Below are 22,096 nucleotides of genomic sequence, written 5' to 3' on the forward strand. Positions count from 1 at the left end.
ACTAACCTACAGAGTACTTCACAAAATGATGGGTCGGAGGTAGGGGGCATCTCACAAGGGCAAGGCAAAGAGTGAGTTGATCCCAATAACTTCTCCATGCAGAGAGAAGTACCCATGACCACTTTCACCTACACGGTTCCTCCTGCCTTCTGGAGTTTGCCTTTGTCTCAATGTGTCTATGTATCTGAAATAACTGAGCCATTGTATCATCATATATTATTTCTGTTTATTAAATAATGAAACAAGGCGTATGCCACATAGTCCAATCATGTATAAAGAGCTTGAAATAGAAAAGCTTGTGGAAAATGTATATTCTTTACATAATACATACTATTTATAGCACATGAATAAATACAGAGAACAGGAGCCAGTTTTTACATTACAGGTCATCAACACAGAACATCAGTAACAACACAATTTCCTTCAACTTAGTTACAAAACTCGAAATAGTTTTCACAATACTTAAGCAAAATGCCAAGTGGAAGTGTTGCGGCCACATCCATACCACCAAGCGTTTCAAGTTGTCTCTGGGTTAGGAACATCAACCAACGACTGTATTAACTCCTGGGGAGAGGAAAGGCAAGTGAAGAGCCTGTCCTCTAAGGCACTTAGGAAGTTCACACCACCCTTGTCTTAAAATACTACAATTTTGCCTTAAAACGTGCTGAATTTTTACAGTGAAGTTTAACTTTCTTTTCATCCAGGTACAGACACATACATAATTTAATAAACTGATAATACTGTCTGACATCTGCTCTGCACGTGATCTTCAAAATGGACCTGTTTCTACTTTAGACATTACCTTATACTTTAAAAAAAAATAAAGTGTTTTTTCTTTCTTTCTTTCTTTCTTTTTTTGGCCAGTTGGTGGTGGTACACACCTTTAATTCCAGAACTCAGGAGGCAGAGGCTTCGAGGCCAGTCCTGTCTTTAAAAAAAAAAAAAAAAGAGTTCCAGGACAGCTAGGGCTGTTACACAGAGAAACCCAGTCTCAAAAATAAAAAATAAAAAATGCAATCCTTTCAACGCAAGAGAAAGCCTCTGTGGAATCTATCACTTAAGGGAATGTTCAGGTCAGAAGAAAAACATCTCAGTGGAGGAGACAGGTCAGCAGCAGCGTGGGTCCTGTACTGCCACCTAGTGGCTTGCAAGGGACTTTGTTCATCTTTAAGTCATCTGTTCTCATGTGCCGATTCTGTCTTAGCTTTTACTTTTAGAAATCGCACCCTGCTTCGCAAACTGTTTCCAAAGAAAACATTAATAAAGAAGCCAAGGTGAAAATTACCAGAGGAAAAAGTGCTCAGCCCTCAAGGAAAGGAAAACCTGCACGATTCTGCCTCAAAGAGGAAGAGGCCTGTGGGACCCATAAGGAATATACCCGGCATTGCGCCCTGCTCAGAGTCCCAGTTACCACTGATACTTTCACAGGGTATACCTGAAGGGATTGAACGCCTTTCTATAAATAGAAAGCTTGTGGCTCTTAGAGACATCTTTTGCTTTGAAAGGTATAACAAGTTAAGAGTCTCAGAAGAAACAAAATAGGTAGAGGCATTATATACCTCGTATCAGAAAGGAGATAAACAGAGGCGCTAAAGCAATCACTTTGGGTTGGGGTGAGGCTCAGTGTGAGGCAGATACCTAGAATGCACAAGTTTTCTCCCCAACATCACAAAAATCAAAGGGAAAGGAAAAAAAGTAGATATTTTTTTAATTTCAAGGAAATTAACTAGGAAATCTCAGATAAAGGTTTTTAAACAAACCCACCTTGAGCTAAAGTAAAGGCTGGAAGTCTGGAGGCATCCTCTCTTCAGTTCATTAGCAACTAAAGAACTTCACCTGCAGCGTTAGTTAACAGAGGTACCCCAACTGTTTACTGTGAGTGTGAACACACTCACCTTGCACGTGGCAGCCTGTTTTCCCTTCATTTGACACTAACTTCACACTCAGCATGATTATTCCCATTTGATCAAAATGGAAATAATAAACTTTGCTAAAAATCATAGGGCAAATGCTAATGTTACCTCACAAAGGTCGAGTCTTCGAAGGCTTAACTTCACTTACTGTAAGTGAAAGATTGTGCCCAAAAGGAACTATAAAGCAGTGCAATATTCTAAAAAATCTACTTCCTGCACTGTCGAGGTCTAGAGCTTAAAAGTCCAAATGTAAAATCTCTTCAGCTGACAGAAAATTAAAGCTCTCAACAACAGCTTAGGAATAATACCAGCCAAGAGGGAGGGGCTCAATCATTCCGGAGCCTTCTCAGAACAAGAATAATACCAGCCTCCTGGGCCTCCATCACTCCAGGAGCCTTCTCAAAGCTGCTGATGTTCACAGCTGGAAGCCCAGAGGCAGCAAGGCTGCTCTCCCAGAGGAAAACTGCACACGGTTCTGATTTCTCTGCAAGTTTTCTACAGCAAGAAACATGTATCCTGCACATTATCTTGGGTGTCAAAGGACACTTCCATGGCAATAACTAGTGAGTACATGCTATAGTTTAATCTCTGAACACGGATGAAAAGCATCCAGTGCCAACACGACAATCTGAAGAATCCAATCTTCACCCGCCGCTCCCATCCTAGAAGCTGTGATGAGCTGTGCAATGAGAAGCAGCCGGAAGCACAGGAGGTTCTACCATTGCAGATGTTGGCTTCTCAGAAGAGTATCTTGTGTAGCATGGACTGGTCACAAGTCCAGTTTCTTCAGTTGCTCATATGTCAAAAAGAACTATGGTTATGGGTTAAGGCTGCCAAGAAAATGTCATGTTACCAAGCCTGGCACACAGAGCAGACAGACAACTTAGCTTCTCTGCTAGCCAATACCTGCAGGCAGCTTTAAAGGACACCATTCCACTTGAGTTCCATGCAGAGTCTCAGGCTATCTCCCCAGATGTTGCCCCAGGTCAGCTCAGAATAGAGTGGTCGGAGCTGAGACCCACAAACCCCTCAGTCTTGGGCTCTTCAGGAATGCTATGCATTCTCATCAGCAAAGACCTCACTGGGCAGAGTACAACACAGACTCAGGAAGTTCTTCTCCAGCATGTCCCCATCACCAAAGAAAGGGGGTGCCAAACCCGGCACCCTTACCTCTAACTTCTTTCCACGTCTGCTGACCTGCCCCTCCTTACCTGCCAGGCAGATGCCAACCACTTCCAGAGCTAAGTTCTGCCCATGTTCAGTAAGCAACCTACAGCAAGCAAGCTCACACACTGACGGCATCCACATCCTCCCCCAGAGAGCAGGACAGACATCAATCACATCACTCTGGAATCACGAACACCCTGAACTCCCCAGCAGATGCTAATGAAAATCGATACCTTTCAATAGCAACAAAATCAACTAAGAGTCTTGGTGTGTCGAATGAAGAGACCTCACATTTCCTAAAGTAGAAATGGAATAGCCATTTCTTAGCATCAGAGGAACTCAAAAGAAGAACTTGCTTCTTCATTTTAATTTATAAGCAAAGACAAACAATAATCTTTTTTTTTTTTTTTTTTTTTGAGCTGAGGATCGAACCCAGGGCCTTGCACTTGCTAGGCAAGAGCTCTACCACTGAGCTAAATCCCCAACCCAACAATATTCTTTAGTAACAGCCCTTTTTAGATCGACCACAGCAGAAAAGGATACAATGATATTCCAAGGACCAAGGCGCAACCAATTTGGCCAAAAACCTTTATAGAGAGCAAAAAACCCTTCATTCTTCCATGTCTATTAAAAGGGAAACAAAAAAAGCATTAGCTTCCCATTTTCCAATTATGTCCAATGCATTAATAATGTGCCAAATTGATATACTTTTTAGTCAAAATTAAATCCCAGAGTGGAAGATGCCACACCAACCCTGACCTAAATAAATGGTAGAGACCTGAATCCTACAACTTATCTCTGACTGAGCCTGAGGAAACCCAGGCTTACCAAGTGGTCTTTCCAACTGCCTTCAGTTGTGGCAAAGAGTGTCCCCACCCTGCTGCTCAGGCCACCTCCCCGCCCTGACCCACCACAGCTCATTGTGCTTACGGTTGGTAGTGCCGATGTATAGCCAGTCTGTGTGTTATACCCGTAATGTGTAACCCATGGGAGCTGCAGTTCCTAGCGGAAATACCTACTGGCTGCTGGAGGGAGGGGATTCAAAAGATGGGGAAATGTAGCTGCGGGTCTTTGAAATTTCCTGAGACCTATTCCAATCAGGACGCAAAGGATAGAGAGGAAGCAAATGCTTGAGTGGACTCAACAGGCTTTGGGTGATGCCATTTCCTGACTAGAATTTTTTGTTTGTTTGTTTTTCGAGACAGGGTTTCTCTGTGTAGCCCTGTTGTCCTGGAACTCACTCTGTAGACCAGGCTGGCCTTGAACTCACAGAGCTCCATCTGCCTCTGCCTCCCGAGTGCTGGGATTAAAGGTGTGCACTACCGTAGCCTGCTACAATATTCTTCCCATGAAAACCATCAGGGCTATGCACAAGGCTGAGCTCTTGCTGTTCATTAACTCTACTCAAATGTATAATATTACAGAGAACTGCTGATTATTTTCAGCTTTAATCAAAGAATAGAAATAAATGACAGATATAAATGCATTTTATATGTTTACTCAAAATAAAAGTCTGTTTAAAAGGACTGATTAGAGATCTTTGCATGGCCTCTTTGATCCTTAAAGGCTTCTGCATGTAAACCACTGCAGGCAGGGAGGATGAACCCCACATAAAGCAGGTAAACAAGAACTCAGTGAGTAAGAAGTCAGGGTTTTTTGTTTTGTTTTGTTTTGGTTTTTGGTTTTTTGAGACAGGGTCTCTCTGTGTAGCTTTGTGCCTTTCCTAGATCTCGCTCTATAGACCAGGCTGGCCTCGAACTCACAGAGATCCGCCTGGCTCTGCCTCCCAAGTGCTGGGATTAAAGGCGTGTGCTACCACGGCCCAGCAAGAAATTAGACAAATTTCGAAGTTGGGGTCGGCCATTAGCTTCCATGCCACTTGGGCTCTTAAAAACAAGCCAGGAATAAACAAACACTTTTGATAAAGATACCTTTCAGAGCACTTCTGCTTCCCAAGTTTTCTATCTTTGCTTCATTAAAAGCAATAGTAGAGGAGTGGGGTGGGGCTCGGGTGCTGGAGTCTTTGCCCAGCAAGTACACAGCTGGTTCAGTTCCAAGCACACATAAAACCCACTACAGTGGCTCAGGCCTGTAACCTCAGCCCTTGGGAGGCAGAGGCAGGCAGGTCAGAAGTTCATGGTCATACCCAGCCACCTACCATGTTTGGGACCAGTTAGATTATCTAAAATCCTGCCTCAAAAAAAGAAGAAAAAGCTGGCAGGATTGCTCATCAGGTAAAGCTGCCTGCTGTCAAACATGGTGACCTGAGTCCAAGCATCAGAATCCATAGGCTGGAAGGAGAAAACTGATTCTGACCTGAGTTCATGCCATGGTACAGAATGTATGCATGGTTAGCGCCATCACCACTCACGCCCCGGCCAATACAAAATAAACAAATGTAATTTTCAAAACGTAAAGCAGGGGGCTGGAGAGATGGCTCAGCAGTTAAGAGCACTAGCAGGGCAGCTCTTCCAGAGGGCCTGAGTTCAATTCCCATGTGGTGGCTCACAACCATCTACAATGAGATCTGGTGCCCTCTTCTGGCAGGCAGGTATACATGCAGATAGAGCACATAATATACACATATTATACATACATACACACACACACACACACACACACACACACACACACACACACACAATAAATCCTAAAAAAGCTATTTAAAAAAATGTAAAGGAATCTTTGAAGACTAAGCAGCATTAGCATCATGCAGAGACCTGGAGCAAGTACCCCTAAGCTCTGGCCGCTGGTGACCGACCTAGTAGGGAAGCTGACCGCTTTGCTAAAACCAGTTCTCTAAACTGGGAACTATGGTGGGATTGATGTACTCCTGCAAGGCACATCTGGACAGGGATACTTATTCTAATTTGACTCAAGAAGGAAAAGATCCACTTTGGAAAGGGACAGCTTTGTGACCACAGAAAATATTATTATTTTAGCAACCTTCCTAGCAAGGGAGAAGTATGTGGAAAATGAACTTTAATTTATAAAATTTCACCTAGATCTTGGACTTTCAACCCCTCAGTGTGGCAAAAATGGTAGTCATGCCATTTTTTCTCAGCAAAGGCAGGTGGAACTCTCTCTACACAACAAATTCCATGCCAGCCAGAGCTGCATAACTAAGACTGTCTTAAAAATTGAAATAATAATAATAATATGTTATATGTATCCCCAAAGGCTCTATAGCCTCACTCCTCTTAGTTTTAATACTTGTCACAGCTTAGTTACTTCAGAGAGAGAGAGAGTGTGTGTGTGTGATAAACTCACAATCCTGCACAGACACATATTCTCACCTGCAATAGGCAATCCAAGGTACCCTTGTAGCCAGAGCACCTGCCGTCTGGAAGGACTCTCTGATTCATCATACGGGTTCTCACAACATCGACAGGGTTTGAGGCCAAAGCCCCCACCAGACCGCAGGTGAAGCTTGAGCTATGGAGAAAACAGTATTGGAAAAGACGAGAACTCCCCCTCAGCTACAACTACAAAGGTGGGAGACAAGACAGCTCCCTCCCAAAATTACCTGGAAGTAAATGTGGAGCTCCCTGAGCTGCACCAAGAATGAGGCCCATGGGGCTAGAGCTGGCTCAGCAGTTAAGAGCATTTGTTCTAACAGAGGACCCGAGTTCACATCCCGGGACCCACATGGTGGCTCAGAACCATCCATAACTTCAGTTCCAGGGGATCTGATGCCCTGATCTCTGTAGGGACCAGGCATATACACAGTGAAAACACACACACACACACACACACACACACACACACACACACACACAGGTAAAACACTCATACATGTAAAAAATAAATAAAGCACAAGATGGCCTCACAGAGTATTCCCAACGGGGTCTTGGCTTCTAGTAGATTGTCACTAGACTACTATAGGCCACACTGAGAATCATTGCTAACCTGAGTTGTATGTAGCCTAAAGCTGCCTGTGTACATAAGTAACTGTAACCTAATTTATTTAACTTGCATAAAATGGAGCAGTTAGACTTTCACTTCCTTGCTGAACAAACACTTCATGGAGATCCTGTTTAGGTCATTTCCATTTCTCTGGCCATAAATTCCTGCACACACTGCAGATGCAGCTCTCTGAACCACTGTTCAGTGAGTACTACTCTGTTCCTGAACATTTCTTTTTCTTCTTGGCTTTTGGAGACAGGGTTTCTCTGTCTAACAGCCCTGGCTGTCCTGGAACTCACAGAGATCCACCTGCCTCTGCCTCCCAAGCGCTGGGATTAAAGGCGTGTGCCATCATGCCTGGCTTCTGAACATTTCTTCTCTTCGAATTAAACACTGCTGAATTTGACTTCACTGCAGTGTTTATCAGTTTCAATCAGCTCAGAGGTTTCCCCAGCTCAACATTCCTCACATGTTGAATTAAACGTTCTTTGTTGTGGAGGTTGTTTTGTTCACACTGCGGTTTGTTCATATTTGCAGCATACAAGCTCTGACCACTAGTTGTATAGTGCTCCCCCTAGTGGTGAAAATCAGCACACTTGCCATACTTGTCCAGAATGGGTTAAATGAGCTGTGAGTGTTCATATAAACGTGATAACCTCCGGTTAATAAAAACAGAGAAGGGCAGAGAGATGGCTCAGCAGTTAAGAGGATATATCATCCTTATAGAACCCAAGTTAGATTCCCAGCACTCATGTCAGATGTTCGCAACTGCCTGTAACTCCAGCTCTGGGACTCTGACATCCTCTGACCTCTGCAGGCATTTGTACCATGGGCACACACACAAACACATACATAAATAACCAAAAAGAACTTGAGTTGTAAGACAGACATGGGAATATATCTGGGATGTGGTGTCACTTTTTTGCTTTTTCTCTGTGTAACCTGCCTCTGCCTCCCTCCCGGGTGCCAGGATTAAAGGAGTGCACTACCACCACGCTATGGAAAACCAGCCCAGCCAAGTTGTCACTTCTTCCCCGCAACCCAGGGAACTCTGTGTGTGTGTGTGTGTGTGTGTGTGTGTGTGTGTGTGTGTGTGTGTGTGTGTGTTTAAGATTTATTTATTATGTATACAAGTGTTATACCTGCATGCAGGCAGGCAGGCCAGAAGAGGGCATCAGATCTAACTTAAGTACAGATGGTTGTGAGCCACCATGTGGTTGCTGGGAATTCAACTCAGGACCTCTGGAAGAGCAGGCCAGTGCTCGTAACCTCTGAGGCATCTCTCCAGCCCTGATGTCACTTCTTTAAGAGCACGATAATCCAAACATTACCTTACTTGTTTATAAATGACATGTGATGTCTGTTTGTAAACATACTGTTTACCTGCATACAGGTACATATCTGTTAACAACAGCTACCTATGTAAAGGTATAGACTTTTACCTTGTCCTGTTTGACTTCTGTATTATAATCTTTCAAATAAGAAAGTATAATACTATCACAATACTTTCTCTAAAACTTACATAAATTTACACAAAAATTTCACCCTAACTTAATGCATACCTAAAACATTAGATTTTATTTGTTTGTTTGTTTTTCAAGACAGAATTTCTCTTTGTAGCCCTGGCTGTCCTGGAGCTCACTTTGTAGACCAGGCTAGCCTCGAACTCAGAGATCCACCTGCCTCTGCTTCCCTAGTGCTGAGATTAAAGGCATGCACCACCACCGTCCAGCTCTAATATTAATTTTTAAAATCCATAAACATATGCTGGGCAGTGGTGGCGCACGCCTGTAATCCCAGCACTCAGGAGGCAGAGGCAGGTGGATCTCTGTGAGTTCGAGGCCAGCCTGGTTTAAAGCGAATTCCAGGACAGGCTCCAAAGCTACAGAGAAACCCTGTATCGAAAAACCACAAAAAAAAAAAAAAAAAAAAAATCCATAAACATACAGAAAATGTGTGAAGACAGTGTCTCCCATCAGGCCCGAGAGTATCAGGTGCTTCTTGGTGATGTCATACACTGGCAGCTCCACGCCGACAACAATGGCAGCCCTCTGAGCTGTGAGGGACACGCCCTGGGTAAAAACATAAATGGGAAAATGATTTTCACATCCCTCCAGAAAACGCCAGGGTACAGAGCTCTACCCCACCCATGACTAGCTCTGTCAGAGGTGTGGAGTAACAGAGCAGAAAAGGACCATCACGAAAGAACTCAAAAGCTCTGATGTCAATTCTGACTGTGGCCAGATCGTGGCTAGGACAAACCATCCTCAAAGCCGCCAGTTTCTGTCACCCTGAGGGATGACACCAGGTGATAGTTAGGGTCTAATCTGTGAACCAATGAGTCAGGAGTCATCTACATCAGCTCTTGCCTGACCACAGACCTCACCTAAGCCAGGAAACTGTATAGGTCAATCACCCAGTGGGACGGGGACCCAGGGACATTCTAAGAACCCGAAACAACAAAAAGCAACCATCAAATAAATGAAAGTGCTCAGCTTTCCCAAAGTCCCTTAAGTGCATTCATGATCTGAAAGGCACCTGAAACCCACAGCACATTCCTCATGTTCCATTTGAAAGATAAATTAAGGAGGAAGGTGCTGTGGGATTAAGAGACAGTGTGAAGGAGGGGGTAGGGAAAAGCCAGCGTGTGTGGAGTCTGCTCCACAGGCTCACCTTCCACAGTCCTCTGGTCCCTTCCTGCTGGTATATGTTGATGAAGTTACCGATCATTCCACCTTGAACAGCGCTGTTCTGTGCTTGCATTCGGATCTACAGATCATCAAAGAACAGCATGAGAAGGAAACTGGCCTACTCTCCACCCCCTCACCACCAAAGAGGCACGAAAACCACCCAGCAAGTGCTTAATGGTGCGTGGGGAAACCAGCAGAAAATGACTGGGATGCTACCTCCAAATACCCTGGGCAGACCAAAGCACAGGGCGGCCCTTAGCAACTCCAGAGTTTAAAGGACTAAGCAGCGTCCCAGAGTCTTTTGTTGTTGTTAAGTCTTGAGTTTTTTTTTTTCTTTTTTGTTCTCATGGGAAGGTCAGGTATAGCTTATTTCTCTCTATGATTTAATAAGAATGAAAAAGAGAGAGGATTTTTTTTTTTTTCCGAGACAGTGTTAATCTGTGGAGTCCTGGCTGTGGTCCTGGGGCTGGCTTCGAACTCAGAGATCCACTGGTGGGATTAAAGGCATGTGCCACCATACCCAGTTAGAGAAAGTGATGCTAATATTAAAGGCTTACTATAACCAGTGAGAGTTACCCAGTGCGCTTGTTGGCAAGCCTAGCTCTTAAATTGCTCCAAGCCATAATTATTTCCAACTTGTCAAAGGTATGCAAATAAGCTTTTGCCAGGATGCTGTTACACTTCCTTACCCTTGAACTTCCACAGTTCACAAAGCCCAGGAGAGCCACATGACTGAGACTCCACAGTTAAATGGAATGTTTAATGTAACCCTTTGTCTTAGAGTGAAGAGGTGGGCTGGGGAGGTGGCTCAGAGGTTAAGAGCACTGACTGCTCTTCCAGAGGACCCAGGTTCAATTCCCAGCACTCATATGATAATTCAACTGTCTGTAACTAGAGTCCCAGGGATGGACCCCAGGCATGCAAGTGGTATGCAAACAAAACATCCATACACATTAAACAAATCAGAGGGGAAAACAGAATGAAGGACTTTTCACTTAAAAAAAAAAAAAAATCAGTATCTTACATTTGTTGAGGGAGCAAATATATTGCCACTAACTTCAAAAGGAACTGTTACCGCCTTACTAACTTGGGAAACTAACCAAAATACAGACACCACCTTCTCTACTTAAGACATTAATAGGAGAGCTGGGTGGTAGTGGCGCACGCCTTTAATCCCAGCACTCAGGAGGCAGAGGCAGGCCTACAGCCAGGGTTACACAGAGAAACCCTGTCTCAAAAATAAGAAAGGAAGAAATTAATGAGTATGGATAGATGTGTCATATCTTGCCGATGTTACAGTCTTGATATTTGTCAGAGTGAAGGCTTTCAGAGGGCAGGGTCCTTCCTCCCTGTACTCATCGGCATGCTAGCACACAGTCCAAGGCATAGGATCTTGTAAAGTAATGGGAATGGAAAGGGAAGCTTCAGAAGGCATTCATATGAGATTTTTTTTTAATTACTCATCATTCCTTTGTCTTAATCCAAAATGGATTAGTGTCTATCTATTGTGTCCACAACAGTTCATCAATGAGTTGCTTCTAACTGTTAAAAGTGACATATTTTCATTTGTATTTCCCGACATAAAAGTAGTAGGAAAGAAAACATGTTCAGACATATGAATGAGGGGGCTGGAGAGACAGCTCAATGGTTAAGAGCACTTGTTGCTTTTGCAGAGGACCTGGGTTCAGTCCCCAACACCTACATGATGGCTAACAACCATCTGAAACTCTAGAGGATCTGACGCCCTCTTCTGGCCTCTGCAGCCACTGCACACACATGGTGCACAGTCATACACGAGGGAAACACCCATACAAGTAAAATAATAAATAAAAAAATACTTAAAAAAAAAATTAACAAGAAGCCTAGATTTATGTCATTTTGTGTAGCCCCTGCATTTTTAATGAACCAACAAAATAGAGGAGATTTTCTATGAAAAATAAAATCCAACATATATAAACAAAAGGTTTTTTACTGCTTAATCACTAAAATTTTTATCTTCCAAATGAACTGTATGCAATATCCAGCTCACCTTTATTGGTGGGAAATCCTCTTAGTGACTATTTAAAAGTCTGAAATTCAGATGCAGTGTGGCGGTCTGAAGAAAGAAAATGGTCCCTATAGACTCCCAAGGAGCGGCACTATTAGGAGGTGTGGCTTTGCTGGAGGAAGTGTGTCACTGGGGCAGGTTTTGAGTTCTCAGAAGCTCAAACCAGACCTAGTGTCTCTCTCAGTTTCTTCCTGCTGCCTGCGGATCCAGATGTAGGACTCTCAGCTCCTTCTCCAGCACCATGTCTGCTGCCTGCATGCCACCATGCTTCCTGTCATGATGAATGGACTAAACTTCTGAAACTGTAAGCCAGCCCCAATTAAATGTTTTCCTTTGGAAGTGTTGCCATGGTCATGGTGTCTCTTCACAAAAATAGAAACCCTACCTAAGATACACACCCTGTTACATTTGCAAATTCTCATTTTCTGAATGCTGTCTCTAGTTTAACAACAACAACAATAATAATAATAAAGTGGGAATGTGTCTCTATGGTGCAGCCAGCACTTACTTTCAAAACATCGGTTGGATTAGCAATAGCTGAGGATATGACTCCAGACAGAATTCCACACACAACATTGATCAGCAGGGTTTCATCTATAAACAAAGACATAGTGGTTGGCTTTTTGTACAGAGTTTTTCCTGTAAATGACTGCAATATAAATAATGCAATCATATACTCTACCTGTTCACCCGAAGATAAATGTATGCTCTGTGAATCAAGCAATTAATGTTAAAATAATTACCTACTACTCATCTTTGTTTTTCCAAGTGGACATGTAGTCCAACTACCTTGTGAATATTCATGTTTATCCCACAGATTCATGCTGCTAGCAGAGCTTAATAGTAAGACACGTATTCATTTAGTACCTTCCCAAAGATGGGTGATAATTCACTCAATTTTTAGAAAACTTTCAGTTGACAGGCAGAAACTGCACAGCATGTAGCTAAGCATTTTGAACATAGAGACAAGTGACTGTTCCCACCCCTAGCTGAGGAGCTACTGACAACTAATGACTTCTGGGGTAGGGAGAGCTACTGTCCTTTAAGAGAACATACGGGGCTGGGTGGCGGTGGCACATGCCTTTAAAATCCCAGCACTCGGGAGGCAGAGCCAGGTGGATCTCTGTGAGTTCGAGGCCAGCCTGGTCTACAAAGCGAGTTCCAGAAAAGGCACAAAACTACACAGAGAAACCCTGTCTTGAAAAACCAAAAGAGAGAGAGAGAGAGAGAGAACATACAGGCTAGAGGGCGGGCTCAGAAATTAAGAGCACTGACTGCTCTTCCAGAGATCCTGAGTTCAATTCCCAGCAACCACATGGTGGCTCACAACCATCTGTAGTGAGATCTGGTGCCCTCTTCTGGCCTGCAAGCATACATACAGACAGAATACTGTATACATAATAAATAATAAAAAAAATTAAAAGAAGAAAGAAAGAGAGAGAAAGAGAAAGAGAGAGAGGAAGGAGGGAGGGAGGGAGGGAGGGAGGAAGAGAGAAAGAAAGAGAGAAAGAGAGAAAGAAGAGAAAGAAAGAAGAGAAAGAAAAGAAAAGAAAAGAAAAAAGAAAAAAAGAAAGAAAGAAAGAAAGTTAGTTTAAAAAAAAACAAAAAACAAAAAACCGGGCAGTGGTGGCGCACACCTTTAATCACAGCACTCGGGAGGCAGAGCCAGGTGGATCTCTGTGAGTTCAAGGCCAGCCTGGTCTACTGAGTGAGTTCCAGGAAAGGCACAAAGCTACACAGAGAAACCCTGTCTCAAAAAACACCAAAAAAAAAAAAAAAGGGAGAGAGAATACCGCCTTTGGTAGGTCAACCACACACTCCAGTGGATGTCCCACCCCCACGAGTACATGGCAGCACAAAGGAGTCTCTGGGTCATACAGAAATGAACATGATGTGGGTGCGGAGGTGGGGGTGGGTCTGAGAGGAGTATATTTAAAAATACAAATGAACAAAATATCTGTACAAAGGTTCTTTCTCTCAGCTCAGTAGTGAGCACGGTTTGTTTACTCTTTGTACCCAGTCTTTTCCCTAGTGGTCGAAAATTAACCAAGTCATTAAAAACCCATTCTAAAATGTCTGGAATGGAGCAACCACTGACTGTCCCCAGGAAAACAGGTTGCCACTCACCTTCTGGGCGATCCACAGCTAATCGCTTCAAGCTCTGGTAAGTGCCAATCTTGATGGTTCCATAGGAAGCCTGGCGCAGCATCGCAGGGGCGATCCTGTTACATGGAAAGGCAGGCAGACAAAAGCCAACCTACGCATCAGAAAATCTCAGAAAGGCTCAAGTACAAAGACATACTCCTACTGGGCGGTGGGTGGCGCGCACCTTTAACTCCAGCACTCAGAAGGCAGAGTCGGTGGATCTTTGTGAGTTCGGGGCCAACCTGGTCTACAGGGTGAGTTCCAGGACAGCCAGGGCTACACAGAGAAACCCTGTCTCAAAAAACTTAAAAAAAAAAAAAAGAAAGAAAGACAGACATACTCAATCTACAGCTAAAATGTATTTTTTTTTCTTTTGGATATTTGAAACAAGGTGTCTCTATATAGTCTTTCTGTCCCAGAGCTCGATGTGTAGACAAGGCTGGCTTCAAACTCACCTACCTCTGCCTACCTAGTGTTGGGATTAAAGTTATGCGCCACCACATCCACCTTAAAATGGATTTAACATTAAAAATGTAACAAAAAACACAAATGGGCCTTGAAATCAGAGGAAATTTTTAGGTCCCTGAATGGAAGCTTGAGACCCCATACTTACCTTTGATGAAAATGCAAATATGGAGTTAATTTGCCCATTCCCATTAAAATGCACAGGCATTCCTTTCTGAGTATAGAGAACCCAGGAAGGCAGGTACCTAACCCCTGGGCCACTTGGTCAGGTTTTTCCTCAAAGTTTTTCCGACACAACATCAAGTTCAAGGCCAGAATCAGCAAACACAAGCCAAATGTCTCCATCCTAGATCTCACCCTCCCATCCTCCGGGCAACCAGCTGTGTTATGTCCACACCCCTTTCCCCAGCTCTTCCTACATGTCCTATCTCCTCCTATAATTACAACCTGAGACCCCTCTCCCCAAGGTGACCAGCCGGATGGATTACACAGCAGTTTCCACAGCTCATGGAACCTTTGCAGCATTTGCTCCCGGTCACCCTGTCACCTCTCCGACCATCTTTCCTATCACTCCGCCCACTACGGTTCTCCACACCACAGGATTCCACGTACACCCTCTGGGAGCTTGTCCAGATCCTCCCCTCTGCCTCCACACACTCCCTGAGACGTCATTCATTCCCACAGCTTCATGCTCATCCTTACAGATGATTCCTAAATCTACCTTCCAACACAGTTCTGAAGAGTTTCCAGCTGCTCCCAGTTCCTCAATTTAGACACCCCACGGAAGTCCCTATCAGATGTCCTGCACTGAATTCACTCCCTCCTTCTCTAAGCACTAGCCCCTCTCTTCTGTTTCCTATGGGTTCGGGGTGGGAAGTTTGGCTACGCCCTGGTTAAACCCACAAGTCCAGACCTTAGCCTTTGCTTCCTCCTTGCCACTACCTTTCCTACATGGGACCCTCATGAGGAAGTCCCACAGTGCTGCTGATCCTGCAGCCTAAACACTTTTCTGGCCTGCCTCTCCCTCCATCCTCAAGACTGAAATCTCAGCTAACATCCTCACAGTCTCGGCTCCCACCATGACACCTGTTTCTCAGGAGTCTTCTTTAAATTCTTCCTCCTCTGGCAGCCACGTGACTTTCATAATGGAGACCCTCTCACGTCAGTCTTTCTACAAAAAGTCCCCAGCAGCTCTTGTCTACCACAGGCATAGCAAACGCCAAGTGTTGACAGGCAAGCGGAGGATGCTGGGGAAGAGAGAGCAGCCCCAGTCCCACGTGTGTGCACATACACACGCACACACGCACACACATACACACACACACACACACACACACACACACGCATACACACACACGCGCGCGCACACACACACACACACACACACACACACACACACAAGCGCGCACCAGGCATTTACATTACATTAAGTCAGAGAAAACACCCCCAATCGAACCTACGGCTGTGGTAGTGATTGAATCCAAGCCTGGTGTTGCTCTTCTCCTTTCTCGTGTTTTTACCTACAATTTCTCATTTTTAAATAGCGACTTCGCTGAGCATGGTGGCACATGCCTATAATCAGAAGGCTGAGGCAGGAGAATCATTTGAGCCAGAAGGTCAAGGCAGCCTAGGCAACACAAGACCTCTCTATGAATGAATAGATGGATGAATGAATGAATATAAATAAAATGTCTTGGCTCCATTTAAAAACAAAGACCTAGCCAGGCGGTGGTGGCGCACGCCTTTTATCCCAGCACTCGGGAGGCAGAGGCAGGTGGATCTCTATGAGTTCAAGGCCAGCCTGGTCTACAAGGCGAGTTCCAGGAAAGGCTCCAAAGCTACACAGAGAAACCCTGTCTCAAAAAAACCCAAAAAAAAAAAAAAGTTAAAAACAAAGACCTCTGGGGATTAGTCCATGGAGGGTCTTAGGGCAACCAGTGTGGGGCAGACACTTGATATGGTGTAAGGCTGTCGATGTCCTGACACTCTAATAACACTCTAGCTTCATCTATTGTATTCACCAACTCCCAACATGTGTATTCTGAAATACATGCTATTGCGGGACTATGATGCTGCCCAGCTCTGCAGGATACTCCTCCCCTCACTCTGCCTACCTAACTCCGAAGCCTTCAAAGTCTGACTGTGTGCCTCCTCAGTAAGTGGAGTGTCTTTCCTGAAAAGCCCCACTCTCTGCCCTCGACAGTGTGGGATGCACACCAGACACCGCTGTAATCCCATTTCCACATCTGCAGCCCCCACCAATGCCAGTTCACTGGGGACTGTGTGACGCTCCGATCCTCAGCTATCCTCCACATCCACGCTCACCATTCTCTGTGCTCTGAGAGGCTGATCCTTACAGACCACATCTCACAGACAGACACCCTTCCCGCTGACTTCCAGGAGTACAGCCAGTGGGAGCAGCAAGGCACCCCCCAAGTGACCCCTGGGGGCAGGCGGTACCTAAGCATCCACTGATAACAGTCTTCTCCCACAAAGCTTCACCATGACTGGCTGTTTAGCCTAGGGTCACTTTGCCAGTTTCTAGGTACCTCAGTATCCACCCTTCATGTGTTCACTTAAGCCTTGACTAGTCCCTTAAGATTGACTAGTCCCATTTAAATCATCAAAGGGTGTTGTGTTCCCTGCAGAAACCTCACTGATCTATTGGCCAGGCCTTGTCTTGTTAACTTTCCTGTCGATCACTCAACGAATTTAAAAGCACTTCCAAGCCTTAACCACAAGATAATATATTATGCTTTTATAATTATATATTTATATATTATAATTATATATTATATATTTGGAGAGAACAGTATTTTAATTGAATGGAAAATAATATGAAGGATTTTAGCTTGAGCCATCTTTAAGAGATTTTTTTTTTTTTTTTTTGGTAGTTTGAGACCGGGTTTCTCTGTGTAGCTTTGCGCCTTTCCTGGAACGCCCTTGGTAGCCCAGGCTGGCCTCGAACTCAGAGATCCGCCTAGCTCTGCCTCCCAAGTGCTGGGATTACAGGCGTGCACCACCGCCGCCACCACCACCACCCGGCTCTAAGAGATTTTGAAGCATAAATGAGATTGAGTATGAGCCGGGCAGTGGTGGCACACACCTGTAATCCCAGCACTCAGGAGGCAGATGCAGGCAGATCTCTGTGAGTTCGAGGCCAGCCTGGTCTACAGAGCTAGTCCAGAACAGGCTCCAAAGCTACACAGAGAAATCCTGTCTCGAAAAACAAAACAAAAAGAGATTGAGTATGATTTTTCATATATATCATAACTATCATATCAAGTATGATTTCCCTTCAGTCTATGGAACAAAACAGGATGTGATGTTTTTCACACTGACATGAAGACTATATGAAGTCCAACTCATGTCCATACACTTGTGTATTTGGAGAACATCAAATATTCATCTTCCCCACCTAGGAAATTTTATTTTATTTTTTGAAATTAAAATTTAATTCTGCTTCGTTTTTGTTCTCTATTTTTACAATATAAAATTTTTACCATGGCAAAAACTTTGATACTTCAAAATAACTAAGGGAAGGAGCTATTCTTTTTTTAAGATTTATGTATTATGTATACAGTATGTATGCCTGCAGGTCAAAAGAGGGCGTCAGATCTCATTACAGATGGTTGTGAGCCACCATGTGGTTGTTGGGAATTGAACTCAGGACCTCTGGAAGAGCAGTCAGTGCTCTTAACCTCTGAGCCATCACTCCAGCCCATGGAGCTACTCTTTTTTTTTTTTTTTTTTTTTTTTTGTTGAAAAACTGTTTAATGAAACATTTTAAACATGTGTACATTACATTGTTGTCTGTTTTTTAATAAAAATAATTTTACCAAAAACCTTGGCTATATAACACATGTATTTAGATAAGTGTTAAATTTAAAAGGAAAAAATTACCATGCTAATTTCTCTCTCCAAATACACTCTAATGTTCAACTTTACTCCAGGAAGATGCCGTTTTAAGTATCCACTTGGAAGGGCCCGCAGTTAAACACAAACACACACAAGTACACTCACCCAGAATACAGCGCCTTCAGCCCTTCTTCTCGACCTATCCTCATCAGTGCGTGCAACATCCCTCGGTACCTGATTTCTCGGAAGTTGGCATCAGTTGTCTGGCCTTGAATCTGGAGCCGTGTCTTAGTTAAATCAATTGGAAATGTGCCTAAAGAAAAGAGGTTGGGGATTTAACTTGGTAGTAGTGTGCTTGCCTAGCAATCACAAAGCCCTATGTTCGGTCCTCAATTCTGGGGGGTGGGGGGAGATGTTAAAGAAAAGGAAAAAAATATCTCCCTGAAAAGAAGAAACATTAAGAAATGTCAGGGCTGGGGAAATAGATCACTTGGGAAAGTGTTTTCCTTATAAGCATAAAAATCTGAATATGATTCCCAGATGCCATATGAAAAGCTGAGCATGGTGAACACTCTGGGAAGTCAGGGGCTTGCTTACTGGCCAAGCAAGTTCCAGGGCAGTGAGAGATCTGCCTCAAAAAGAAATTACAAAAAAAGGAAGGAAGGAAGGAAGGAAGGAAGGAAGGAACGAACAAAGAAAGAAAGGTAGACAGGGAATGACTCCCAAGGTTGCCTGCTGGTGCGTGCGTACGTGTACACACACACACACACACACACACACACACGCACACACGCACACGCACTTGCACACACAACACTGCCAGCCAGGCACGGTGGTGTACACACCTGTAATTCTAACTCAAGGAAGCAGAGAGAAGATCAGTATGAGGCTACACAACAGCATCTTGTCTCAAACAAACATGACAAGACAAACTACTTAGTCTTTTATATTTAAAAAAAAAAGTGGGGGAACCAAATAATTAACAACCCTCCAAAATGAATTAACATTGTTTGCTGTTTTTGTTCTGTGAGACAAGTTCTCATGTTGCCTATCCTGGCCTCAAACTTGCTATGTAGCTGAAGTTGACTTTGAACTCCTGATCTGTTTGCCCCTACCTCCCAAAATGCTGGGGTTACAGGTACATGCTTACCATACTCAGTTAAACATTTACTTATGCTCCATCTTTTACATAAAGCTGAGGAGGCTACATCACTATAAAACTCAGATACACAAAATCATTTACACAAAGGAAACCCACTTAAAACCCCAAATAACTATATTCTTTATGTCAGAAAGGGCTAAGATTGGGTTCAGTAATTGAACAGAGGTTTTAAAAAGTTTAAGGAATTTTCTCTGAGCAAGGAGTGTTTATAGTCTAAAATGAAATCTTAGATGAGGCAGGTAAGGAGCCTTAATATCAGACCTGACCATTTACCCAAACATACAGAATCCATCCTCAAACATTGGCTCAGTAAGTCCAGGCTAATTCATTCAGGGAGAGGAACCAGTCTTTCAAACTCCTCAGTTCGCTCACAGAGAGTGGGTAATCATGAGCCTTACAAGTCACCTGAGCCAGGGGAGTGTCCAAGCCAGCACAAGACACTCAGAAGCCAAGCAGTCAACAAGTGCTTGATAAAAGAGAGCATAAACACAGGAGTAAGGCAGTCAGATGCGGAACCCAATGGATGCCGTCAGAACGGAATGCAGGCCACGCACAAAGTCAGAAAGTGACGGAGTACAGTCAGGCTACTCGGGTTCAGAAGTCCCTGGAGCTTGCCACACTTCTTTGCAGCCAAATGGGTTAATAGTGGCAAAGGGGAGAAGAGGGCGGGGTAATGGGGTCAAATCACCCAAACGGGAATCTTAAAATTGTTGGGTCAACTTTCTCACTACTGCACTTTAAACCCAGCATTGCTAGTAAGTAGCCAAAGTGACTAGTCCGCCTAAAAACGTACCCAAAGAACACACGTCTGAATATGGAAGTTCACAAGCTTGCATTCTGCAGTTGAACACCATGCACACCAAACACAAAACTTGACAGCCATCACACCCACCAGGCAAAGCTTTGGCGCCCAGGGCTCCTTACCGCATTCCGCTGTGATGGAGGCCAGCCCTCCATACACAAAGGGCTTCCAGTTGAGGGCTGACATTACTACTGTCTGGTCTCCTTGGAGTTACTCAAACATTGCCTCCCACAGGTTTGCCTCCAGGTTTGCCCTGAAAACAAAAGGGAAGCAAAGATTCAAAACCATGACATCTCAGTCACTATTCTATGGCTGTGAAGAGACACCATGACCACAGCAACTCTTACAAAGCAAAACATTTAACTGGAGGCTTGATTCAGTTTTGGAGGGTTTCGTCCGTTATCATCATGGCGGGGAGCACGGCGGCATGCATGGTGCTGGAGCAATAGCTGAGAGCTACATCCTGATACACAGGCTAAGATAGAGACCGGGCCTGGCATGAGCTTTGGAAACCTCAAAGCCCGCCCCCAGTGACACACTTCCTCCAACCCTTCTATTAGCCACACCTCCTAATCCTTCTAATCCTATCAAACAGTTCCACTCCCTGGTGACCAAGCATTCAAATATGGGAGCCTATGAAAGCCATTCTTACTCAAACCACCACACATTCCCACACAGGCAGCTTCTGCTTCAAACTCTACCCACGGATTCTATTCAGAGAGTGCCCCAAACAACCCCATCAACAACTGAGGTGATGACGCACAGCCCGTGTCCTTGGCCCTGTAGTGGTTTGAATGAAACGGCACTCCCCTCCCCCAGGCTCATAGGGAGGGACACAATTAGGAGGTGTGGCCTTGAAGTGGGTGTGGCCTTGACGTGGGTGTGGCCTTGTTGGAGGAAGTGAGTCACTAGGGGTGGGGACTAGATTTCAAATGCTCAGCCAGGCCCAGGAGCTCCCTCTTCCCGCTGCCTGACCATCCAGATGTAGAATCTGTGCTCCTCCGGCACCATGTCTGCCTGCATGCCACCACCATGTGTGTGCGCCATGCTGATAATGGACTAAACCTCTGAAAGGTAAGCCAGCCCCAGTTAAATGCTTTCCTTCATAGAGCAGCTGCGGTCATGGTGTCTCATCACAGCAATAAAACCCTAACTTAGACAAGCCCCAAATGAGCAATCTCTAATCTTCCTTCTCCAGGGGCCTTAGCCTACACTCTGCCAGGCTGACACCCTGACATGTGTGTACACTTTCAGCACAGTGCAGAGGAAGCTGCTTTCTAGATGGTCTTATTTTATCTTAGATTTCTATTTCCTCATGCAATGAAGATTTGCTATTCATTTGCCACTGTCTTAATGAGTCCCTAAGGGACACATCATACATCCCTCAGGAATACTAAAATTGGAAACCGCTATAAGCCTAGATCAAATGAAAATTCATTAACATGAACAAAATCCTCTTTGGGTGTGTACTTGGTAAATGCCCACTCACTCCCTCCAGACCATGTTACAAGCGTGGAGGACGCTCGGCGTGAAGGAAAGCAGAGGCAGAGCTTGGTCAGAAGTACACACTTGGTTCCTGTTGACCCCTATGCTAAGTATTTTCTGCACCAACACCACCATCACCAGATCAGCCAGCCCAACCAATAGCAGAGCACAGACTTACTTATATTTACTTTTGGACCATTTCATACATACACACGTGATTATATTCACCCCCATTATCCTGTTTCCCCGTTCCCTCTGAACCCATTCTTCCCACCTGGTTTCCCAGTGGCTATACCAGTGGTTTCCCATTAAGAGAAAATGACACCCCCTCCTCCAGCAACCATTAACAGTCACGAGTTCCCCAGGAAGGGATGGGGCTTCAATATCTCCTCCTCTATGCATGATGGGAAGTTGAGAACCCAATCTAATGCAGGTATCCATAAAGGCTGGAAGTTC

The 22,096-nt window shown here is 44.4% G+C and overlaps 1 protein-coding gene across 2 annotated transcripts in view; it reads right to left on the reverse strand.

The window, feature by feature from the left end:
- Positions 1-967: 967 nt before the first annotated feature.
- Slc25a30 (solute carrier family 25 member 30) overlaps positions 968-22,096 on the reverse strand; it is a 29,072-nt gene continuing 7,943 nt past the window's right edge. For both annotated transcript variants that reach the window (XM_036199201.1, XM_036199202.1), the window contains exons 2-10: positions 20,278-20,408; positions 18,357-18,504; positions 13,851-13,945; positions 12,232-12,317; positions 9,660-9,755; positions 8,934-9,058; positions 6,377-6,515; positions 3,624-3,704; positions 968-2,724 (exon numbers count right to left, since the gene is read on the reverse strand). In XM_036199201.1, coding sequence (XP_036055094.1) covers positions 2,683-2,724; positions 3,624-3,704; positions 6,377-6,515; positions 8,934-9,058; positions 9,660-9,755; positions 12,232-12,317; positions 13,851-13,945; positions 18,357-18,504; positions 20,278-20,341 — 876 coding nt within the window. In that variant the 5' untranslated portion in view covers positions 20,342-20,408 and the 3' untranslated portion in view covers positions 968-2,682. The remainder of the gene's footprint in view (positions 2,725-3,623; positions 3,705-6,376; positions 6,516-8,933; positions 9,059-9,659; positions 9,756-12,231; positions 12,318-13,850; positions 13,946-18,356; positions 18,505-20,277; positions 20,409-22,096) is intronic.

Source organism: Onychomys torridus, chromosome 9, assembly GCF_903995425.1.
Source record: "Onychomys torridus chromosome 9, mOncTor1.1, whole genome shotgun sequence".
NCBI lineage: Eukaryota > Metazoa > Chordata > Mammalia > Rodentia > Cricetidae > Onychomys > Onychomys torridus.